The sequence below is a fragment of the Elaeis guineensis genome, chromosome 5 (assembly GCF_000442705.2).
Source record: "Elaeis guineensis isolate ETL-2024a chromosome 5, EG11, whole genome shotgun sequence".
NCBI classification, from domain to species: domain Eukaryota; kingdom Viridiplantae; phylum Streptophyta; class Magnoliopsida; order Arecales; family Arecaceae; genus Elaeis; species Elaeis guineensis.
In genome coordinates this window covers 3,138,655-3,149,355 of record NC_025997.2, presented here as the reverse complement: position 1 = coordinate 3,149,355, position 10,701 = coordinate 3,138,655, and the positions used below count along the sequence as shown (strand labels likewise).

The window sequence follows — 10,701 nt, the reverse complement described above, 5'->3', positions numbered from 1 at the left end:
TTATGTTTTAATAAATATCAATTATCATGGTCAACACTAGCGTTTATTCAACAAACATTTACTTTCAACAAAAAAAAAAATCATCATTATATTTGCCTAGGGCACAAATAACTAGTCAAGCCATGAGCCGAAATCCCCAAATCCATCATAGATTAGTGGGAAGTCTAGTTAGCGGTCCTTAGAGTCTTTTATGTTATGGTTTAAAGTCTAGTTAGTTGATTCAGAACCAATCTAAGTTCATGAATATACTGATCCTTCAAAAATTGAATTTTATACTCCAATCTTAATTTGCACAAGCATTCAAGTACACAATGCATTGATTGAGTGGAGAATTAAGTTGAGAATTTTAATTGACCATGTTCCAGCCTAACAGAATTTCAACCTATCTAAATGTTGAAATAGCAATGTTCAACTTTTTGAGTACGTCGGAATAATTTGATCTAGAGGGCTTGTCACTCGGGTGAAATTTGTCAAACAATGTGTTTAAAATTGGTAGAACTTGTTGTTTAATCTCAAAGTGTTAGGGGGTATTAGAAAAAGAGTCAATAAATATTTTAGTAAATATGGCGTGATATCAAAGGATTCTACGCATCGAATCATGATCTCAAAGAAGAATAGGCCTCTCTTTACCAAAAAAAGAAGAATAGGCCTCTTCTACCAAAAAATGTAGAATAGGCCTCCATTGGTAGATTATGCCGAGAATTCTGGTCCTACTTTCGGCTTTGGGGACCACTAAAACTTGCCGGCCGTTGCAAGAAATTCCTTGTTCAGATGACCATCCGTTGGGTGCTTCGGTCCGGTTCAGCGTGGACCGTGCTCATGGGCTTGAGCTTCTATACCAGCTAAACCGAGTGAAAACTTCCCGAGCGGCTCCTGAGCCGGCTCGATCCCCACCTCCGTCCGGTCATCTAAACTTCCCTGGCTTTCGGTTCCCAAATTTTCGCCACAAAGATGACGACCACCCTCGCTCTCGTACCTGAAGAAGCGGAAGGTTTTGTAGCAGATACGGTGCTTCATAGCAGGCTTTAGGACATTTACCTTGCCATCAGACTTCTCACACAGGGGAAGTATTGGATTACTGGAGTTGGATTAAAAACATAAATTAAAAAAATATCAAAATTATTCTCAGAAATAATACTTAAAAATACGAAATATAGAGGATTGAAAACAAAGAAGAATGTAGATATCACTCTGAGATCATCGCAAACAAGAGAGAACACACATCACACATCTTGGGGTGCAGATTTTCCGTGTACCGATAGCCATGGGTTTCAATACAAACCGAATCAAAATATGAAAATGTTAATCTCTGTGTCAGTGCTTAAAGGGTTCCGGTTGCATGATCGTATAGAGATGATGGGTTTCAACCTTCAAAGAAAGGTTACTCTATGTCTCAACATAAACCAGCACTAATTTCACAAATAAGATGATTAACCGTGCAGCACGGTACCTTCAGCATCAGTCCAATGTAACCAACAAGATGGAGTGAGTTTTGTGTGACCGAATCTATGAGCCTGATATTATATGGATATGTAATAATGACAAAAACTGCAACAATTTTTATAAAGAAGATAACTTTACGAGTTGCAAAATTATGAGAAGGTGCCCTGGACTCCATGCCACTGATGTTTTTGGTCTCTTATCAAAGTCAAATATTCATTCAAGTCCAGAGCAGATCAGGTGGTGATACCTGAGGGCAATGAGGATGCTACAGAAGCCAAAAGGAGAGAGGACACCTTTCTTTTTAAAATTCAGACCTCAATTTGGATAATCAATGAGCCTTTAAATGATACAATGCCACCATAATATTGTTACAATTTGATATGCTCAGGTGGTAACATGCAATCGACCTTTGATTGTATATACTTAGATGTGGATCTGAACAGTGGAGTTGATAAATTCCAAAAAAACAACAGTGGAATGGATGACAACTTTTACAGACCAACATTATGTCATGGAATGGCTAAGAAATTTTCTTCTGCCCCATTTTGCTGCTCTCCTGACAAGATTTTTGCATTTGAAACCTTGCTTTCTAAAGAAGTCCAAAATCAAAATGGCCATGTGCATGCATTATGGTACAGCTGCATGAGAAGAAATCACTCACCAGATGTTGTAAAAGATTCATATGTGATCTTCTAAACTACTGCACTGCGCGCTTCCGTTTTGATCTTTTACCCTTCCTTGGCCTGGTATAATTCGGAATTTGTTTGCCAGGAGCAGAATATGCTTCTTCTAGATCTTCCTCCTGCCATGAGGAGGGCATTTGTTAGAGAAGCTGACACAGCATTATGTTGTGAAGGCTTCCCATTTTACCAAAGAAAAATAGGCATATCTCAAAGTTCTACCAAGCAAGATATATGGCAGCAATGAAAGTACAGCAAATAGCCATCAGATATTCAAGTTCTGTGGCCACAGTTACAGGACACGTAAAAGAAGCACCATTAGATATCAATAATTCAATCATATTCAGAAGCAAACACATGATCGGCCAAACTTTGGATCAGGCAAATGTAATGTTATGAATTTCTGAGGTTCGCCAGGAATAACACTAGGACTTCAGAATATTTATTTAGTATTTATGAAACTTACAATATCCTGTACCCAAAAAAAAAAGAAGAAAAAATAACTCACAATATCAAATTTTAGTTCACTGTAGAAAGTGTTTTAAGAGGCCAACTAGTTTCTATCAACAGCTCAAGCATCATCAGCACATCAAATAAGTCAATTTTGGGTATAAAGAAGTTAAAGTCTTGCAAGATAAGCTGTCTTTCATAAATGTTTAAATGACCATCAATTTGTCAATATACAATGTGATGAACAAGAAGAATTACCGAGAACTTTTTGAATTAGAAAATTTATTTTCTGTAATTATTCCTAGATAGTATATTTTCTACCAAATTCCTCTCCATTATATGACCACTATCTCAAATTTTGTCTCTTTCCTTGTTAAATCTCACATGCCCATCACATAAATCCACTGCATTATATATAATAGGCTCCATTCAGAATTCATTGCTGATAAGGGATAAAAATTACAATCCTATTATTGCATTATTTGGAAAACCCATGTGGCCATCCTGATGTTTAATGTTGATTAATAACCAGCATTAGACCTTCATAAGTTGTGAGGGCTAGAAGAATAAACCCAAGGCCCAGCACCAACAGACAAATGAAACATTAGATACATCAACACACCTTATCCTTAGATTTTCCATCTGAAATATCACCAGCATCTGATGTAGACGCCAGAACCTGCACCTCCTCAGCTGGCAATGCTTTGTTAAGTTTTATCCTATTTTCTTCTTCTTTTAGTTGTTTAAACCTGTTTTCAGTGTGCCAATCAGTAAGAAGTCAGAATCTTGCTAGGAAGGAAAGACTTAACAAAATTGTGGGAAGCTGATAACACCTTTCACCCGCCCGTACTGGCTGAGAACTAGAACGCTTTGCCCGTCCAGCACTAATGATTCCACCACCATCCTCCGCAACAGCAGGCTTGGCACCACCTAATTTTCGTAACCATAGTTGTTGAGCAGTGCTGAGGATATTGTTTGTAAACCTAACCAAAACAGAGAGTTAACTCACAGCTATGCCAAACTAGGTTTCAAGATTTATTAAAATTGATCACAGAATAAAAGTACCCAACAAATATATACTAAGGTTAGCAGCACCATAGAATACAGATGCTTCTAATGAACATGCATCACGACAGAATGTATTGCAGCTACCCTCATCCAACAGAACTAGGCATATAGTAATCTGTCAAAATTACATTGTACTGAATGCATCACTTAAGTATAAACTACAAATAAGATATCATATGATTAATCATTTATATGGTTCTGCATGATTTTGTGGCAATAATGCACCTGGACTGTAGCTAGCTAGCTTGTCTTCTGACAGTTACATCATACTCACCAAGAACTGGCTCCCAAGGATCATTTAATATGAATAAGCTATTGTTTGGCACTATCTTATATAATATTCCACTTCAAATACAGAACAGTTGGTAGGAAACAACAAAAGCATTATTGATGCGCAACTAGAAAAGGAAATTTCAGCGGAGCCAAATTAGAACCTAATTCCTTGTAATGCAAACTGCAAACTCAATGACGTCCAAATTGGGAGAGAGAAAATATTAAATGCATAAAGGCCAAATTTCAAATGGTTTGGAGTTTTTTTTCTTATGCATATGCGTCGAATTATCACAAAAATCCTATCACTTGGACGCATTTTACTAGTTCTTTAAATATGCTATCCTTACCCATGTGGAAAATTTCTTGGATGAGCTAGACTTGTTGGTGCAATTGCTCAAACATAGCACCAAATTTTAGATGCATACGTGTCTGCAGTTTTGAAATAAAGAGAGTCGAGGTAAAACCATATAGGAAGGGTTACAGCCCAAATTATATCAATTGAAATACACATAAGGTCACATCCAAACTTATGGTCTATAAGAAACCAAGCAGTTAATCTTGATCTATATCTGTTTTTAAGATGTGATGGTCATGATTTGTATTGGATTCTTTATTTGCAAAGTGTGTGCCCCAACACCAAAGGCATTGCCAATTTGGCTTCCACCTGAGGTACAGGTAAAACTGCTAAAACGCCTTATTTCTGGTTTATAGGCATTTTATACATTGCAGATCAAGACAAACTGGATGAATTCTTGTTTGACACGATCCATCATGCATTTTGAACTAACAGGTCTGTAAGTTTGTGAAATTTCCTTAAGCCAGTATAAGAATAACTTGACTGCTCCAGTGCATCAGGAATTGATATGCAGCTCATAGCCTTTGTTGTGTTTGCTGATATGGATGCAGATCAAATTAACAAGTGGACATTATCATTTCAAAAGTCTGTGTGTGTGTGTGTGTGTGTGTGTCTCTCTCTCTCTCTCTCTCTGCATGCATGCACATGCATTCTTGTAGTCTGGAATGGCTTTACACCAGTACAAGAATAATCTGACTGCTTCAATGTGTAAGAAATCACAACATACAACTGTAATTGAAATAAAATATACAGCCCATAGCCTTTGTCACATTGACAATTGCTTCAAATGAATATGGTAAGATAACATTGTCACCCCAAAAGTCCATTGTACAAATGAGCGGCATTTACATGATAACAAATGCTGCCAAAACTATACTGCTGCAGTTTATAGCAAACTATACTAAATTACGTACCAATAAATTGACAATCCTGATGGAACTGATAAAGCAAAGTAACCGATCATAACAGGAAGGAATTTGAAAATGAGAAGTGAGTTTTTCGAAGCTGGATCATCAGTCTGCCATTCGAAATCATAGAACCAATCAAGTTCACATTCTTCAGGCATTCACCAAAAAAGAAATTCAAGAGGACAATGCAGCAGACTTCAAAAGATAATTATTTACCTGAGGGGGTTTCATGATCTCCATGGAGACATACTGAGAAACAACAAGAAGCACAGGTAGAACAAGGTAAGCCACTGTGTCTGACCAGCCCAAAGGCGGATGTCCATCCTGCACAAGGTACATGTAACAATCACCAATGACATGTACCAGTTATAACATTCCTCCAGTTTGCTGGGTCTTCAGTACTCTCACAGTTCTACCATAGATAAATCAATCACTTTCATTTAACGATGTCAACATAGCATACTTTGTGAATTTTACTCAAGCTTATTACATTCTCTTCTTAATCTTTAGGTAGAAAAATTATTGAGGAGAATATAAGAGATAGGATGTGAGAGATAGTTGGAGATGTTGTATTTATGAGTGCTAAGATGCTTTATAAATGCTAAGAAGTCATTGATGCACTAAGATTTACAAGGGAAATAATCAAGTTTAAAGTGTGCTACAGACCTCTTCTTCACAATGCATATGCATTTTTGAGTATGTTACCATGTTTTTTCTAGCGGAAAGAATAACCTTCATATGTTTGAATGCATGCAAGATGTTTTGGGACATTTGCCAACAAATGATGATATGCATTGAGCTCAATGTGTGCTATATATTATATTGTTCGATCAGAGGGCAGAACCAGAGGTAATACAATCATGGCCATATGTCTCAGCTGAGAGACCATGTCAAACATAAAACACCCTCTTTGATCTTAATAAGTGCCTTAATTTGAGCAAGGGGCACCAGTTGGATTTGCATGAGACACTGTCTAGAAATCATGCAGCATGACAACAATGATTAGCAAGCAAGCTCAACAGTCAACACAGTAGAGGCACATGAAGAATGAGTAAATAACAGTGAATATTTATCCTTGCGCCATGGCTCATCTGAAATGAGGAAAATAAAGAATTTTGAACTTTCCATTAGTCTGAGATCAAGTTTGCTACCAAGGTGAGAGATATGCTAGCAAAGACATGATAGGAATTAGGCCAATGCCTAGCACACAAAACCAAAGAAAGGGAGAGCAGAGAGTATGCTCCCACGTTTGTTATAATCTAATGATGTGCTTATTCTTGCATGAATCTCCATGTGTTGGTCTGCCACTGAAAATACTGACCTCAAAGGAATTTTGATTGCTCTATATATTCAGTAGTTCTCATTTAACTCTACATACATCTATTCCAGTATATATTGCACCAATTATATCCTGGACCAATTACAAATATGCCACAATATGTTGAAGGAAAATATGGAAATGTATGCGTGTCAAAAAAGGTGTTCAGTTATTTGAAAAATAAAGAATGCATATATGAGGCCTTAGCCCCTGATATTCAACTGCTGCATACTAAGTACTAAGCCTTGTGCCAATATTCTTATAGAGTTGAGCAATAGTTTAATGCTCTGAAGAATTTGACACCCCATGGGATGAGTTTTATAATATTCCGAGTGTTTCAAGAAAGAACCTTATAGTAAAACAATCATCAACTATGACAGACTCTAGGCATGCTTGAACAGATATCCCCCAATCAAATGCAAACCCAACATTGCAAATATTGCTCCTTGAACAAATGCAGCCTGAGAAATAGTACTTGCTAATGTAACATACATAGCACGAAGTTTAAAGTTCTTTTCGCAATGGTAAAGAAAACTTTGTTGTAGAATGAAATTAATTATTATTTTGCATAATTATGAAACACCAAGAAGAAGCATATAATAATGATAAAATCACAACAAAAAAAGAAAAACAAGATATTTATCAAGACAAATATATGCATACATGGGACTTATTCATCTAAAGAACAAAGATAATTCAGTTACCACAAATGGTATGAGCCAGGAAATGCCAGATCCACTTTGTCGAGCAGCAATTGTAGTTGGGCCCCCCAAAGAAGGAATCCAGAAAAATCCTTCTGTCAGCAAACCCTTCAGTTACAAGAGGTGCTCAAGTCAGCAAGCAGTAAAGTCAGCAAGCAAGTTTTTTTTTTTTTAATTAAAAAAATTCTAATAAAGTAATATGCCAGAAAGAACTATGATTTACCTCATTTGCTACATTTGAGAGAGCTTGATAAAGACCAATCCACACAGGTATGGTAGCCAAAGTAGGTAAACATCCTGTTGAAATGCAGAGATAGATGGAAAGGGAAAAGGCTAAATTTTCAGCAAATAGAGAGTCATGATACAACATTGTAGAAGCTAAAGAATATGCCAAATAAAGTAATGCTGCACTTTGAGATGAAAAGGATAATACTTAGAAAAAAAAAATCTGACATAAGATAAATGATTTATAGAAGGAAATACTTGGAATGATCATCAAAAGTTGGTAATAGAAGGTAAAATTTGATCCTAGCAGGCAAGGAGTGATTTCTGCTAGAATTAGTTGGCAGTTACAGAAGCATAATAATATTTTGAACTATATAATCATTTGCAGCATACATAAAAAAATTGCTTTGCACCTTCATGTTCATTAGATGCTTTTCACCAATAATATCGCAATTTTTACTTGCCACACAAACAGCTTCCATTTGTTTAGCTCAAAAGGCTTTTTGCTTCGTCCTTACCTTTGTACATGCATGTTTTTCATTGTCAATGATACCAGAGACATGATTAAGGGGATTCAAATTTAAGGTGATTGTGAGAGAAATTTAAAGAGCAGATGTTATTCTTTATCAAAAAGTTTCTAGAATACCAGTTGATTATTGCCATTCATGCTAAGATGAAACAACACAGAAGGCTAACTGTATTGTCTATATGTAAGTAGTCATCCCAACAAAGAATATTTCATATATCATTTCATTAATACTTTGAGTGCTATATAAGTAGGTCCACACCAGCAATTTCATAAAGTTTCCAGATACCAAATGGACTACTGAATCTAGACAGCATAATGCTATCTGAAAGTGCAATCCAGCAGGAAAACAATATACGTATATATATATATATATACTCACAAACCTGCTAATGGATTCACCCCAGCTTGCCTGTACAAACGGGCTGTCTCCAGTTGTATTCTTTCCTAATGAACACAGAAGAGCAACCATAATATACAAATTCTTGTTTGAAAAACAAAATAAAATGACAACAAATATAATTGCATATGAATCAAAAGATGTGGTATAATAACTTAGAACCAGATTTACCCTAAAAATGTGGAAAAACAGATTAATGTTAGTTACCATGTGATACTGTAAACTTATGCTTTTTATTTTATTTTTTAAAAAAACTAACCAAATTTGTTAAGAATGCAGAGTAAAACCTGGTTGCCTGCATATCTCTCTTGAATTGCTTTGATCTTTGGCTGTAAATTTTGCATTGCTAAACTTGATTCAACCTGCAATTTTTTTAAAAAAAAGTTGTGATAATAGTTATTTGCATGATAATAATTTGTTACAGTTTGAGAAGGAGAATGTCATAACAAACAAGTTTGTAAAGGTGAACATAAAATTATATGTAGGTAAATTAGAAAAAGGAACCATAATAGGGTTGACTTGTGAAAGTGATACACATCATATCTTTTTTTCTGGTGGGTAGTAAGTGATGCACATTGCAGCAAAGCTAGTCAATCAAGGAGGTCACCACATGCACTCAGGATCCTCCATGGTTAATGGAGTAATAGATTGAACATGTAGACACTAACAAAGAAGCAATTAATATCAATTCCAATTACAATTAACATGAGTAAAGTAGTAATGATTATTCACCTGTTTCTTCGTCAACGGAAATGTTGCCACCTTAACGATAACTGTGAGCAAGATGATAGCAAACCATAAGCATATGGTATGTGTATAGCTGTAAGGCCATCTTTTAGCACCTGAAACAAGAAATAAATATATCATGTTATCCTTTTATTTTACTCTGCATATACAAATCAGCAACTTATCTTGCATATATCTTCACCGCTCTCTGATGGACCACTAGTTTGATTTAACATTAGTATTGTCAACATGATGGTTCGTTGAAAGAACCAGAGAGAATGGCATGCATTTGTAGGTCAAACCTTCCATTGCAATATACCCAATTACTAGCCTGTTTAAGATGTGATAATGGCCAACCTTAATGCCTGGAAGCTTTTACGTGGTCAACAAATGTAATCTCCTATAAGCAGATATGGCAACCAGGTTCCATATATGAGCACGAATTATTGTTACATGGATACTAGTGGAAATCCTAAACAATGTGAACACACTTGTGACAGTTCGTAATAAACGGTTACACTGATGAATCCTTACCAAATCTAAGGTATAAAATTCACGCGAATTAATGAATAAATATAAAAAATAATCAGGATATCGTAATAAAGCCACTGCTCTTCTTATTGACTAGGAGAGCCAAGACATCCGATAGGGATGGTGCTTGCGCTACGTGTATAAAAGCAACAGATATCATATAAAAGCCATTACTCTTCTTATTAAAAAAACAGAGAACAATTCTTTCTTTCCAGCAAAATCGGAAGTCTCAAAAGCAACAGACGTCACAAGAAATCTCAGAATTTCCTAGGAGAAAAGAGAACCAGATACCTTAAGAACTACTTCCATGGCGTCCGAGATGAACCCGAACCATCCCCCGTTCTTCTGAACCGAAGTGGTAGCAGCAGCACCCGTGGAAGAAGGATCAGCAGCCACGGCAGCATCGGCGAGCGTGTACAGGAGACCCTCCACTCTGGAAACAATTCCGGAGACATCGACGAAGGAATCCAGGCCGTGAGGAGGAGGAATCTCATGGAAGCTGAGCCTGACCCTGGTATCCGCCCGCCGAGGGCGGTAGAGGGGGAGGCCGGGCCGGCCATGGCGGGGGAAAGGAGGGAGGGGGGAAGCAAAAAAGGAGGAGGGTGAGGAGATTAGGATTTTCGCCATAGATTAAGGTTTTGGCGGATTGGAGGTGTTAGGTTTTCATAAGCGGTCGGGAAGGGATGAGGGAGGGGAGGGATGTAGACATGTAGTGGGAGAGGGGGAGAGAGCAAGAGGGAGTGGAGGCAGTGGGGTTTGTTCTACCGTTATCCGTTGTTTTTTTGTTTTGATTTTTCTGATACCGGGCGGTGAAGGTATCCACGCTTCCGCGTCCGAATCCGCTACAAGTTTCGGATATTCCATTATTGGTGGAACCCTGGAAGGCCGTCGGCGAAGCGGTCTGTAGCCATTTTAATTAATTTTTGTTTTCGCGCGTAAGTCCATCACAGACGTCAGATTTAAGTGCCGTAAAGTGTATAGCGATTTATGTTGCGTGATTGACCTTTTGCACCGACGCACTCCCGCCACATGATTGGATCGCGGGTGCAATTTTCGCAAAGGGGACGTGAAGTCCATTGCTGAAGTGATCTAATTAT

The 10,701-nt window shown here is 37.2% G+C and overlaps 1 protein-coding gene across 1 annotated transcript; it reads right to left on the bottom strand.

Annotated features, from left to right (window-relative positions):
• Positions 1 to 1,835: 1,835 nt before the first annotated feature.
• On the bottom strand, positions 1,836 to 10,357 carry LOC105044437 (inner membrane protein PPF-1, chloroplastic). Its single transcript, XM_010922328.3, is given in 12 exon segments — positions 1,836 to 2,245; positions 3,196 to 3,322; positions 3,407 to 3,556; positions 5,184 to 5,287; positions 5,394 to 5,501; positions 7,200 to 7,304; positions 7,420 to 7,493; positions 8,334 to 8,394; positions 8,635 to 8,709; positions 9,080 to 9,144; positions 9,147 to 9,189; positions 9,896 to 10,357. Coding segments are annotated over 12 exon segments (1,353 nt in total). The 5' UTR covers positions 10,232 to 10,357; the 3' UTR covers positions 1,836 to 2,140.
• Between the last annotated feature and the right edge of the window lie 344 nt (positions 10,358 to 10,701).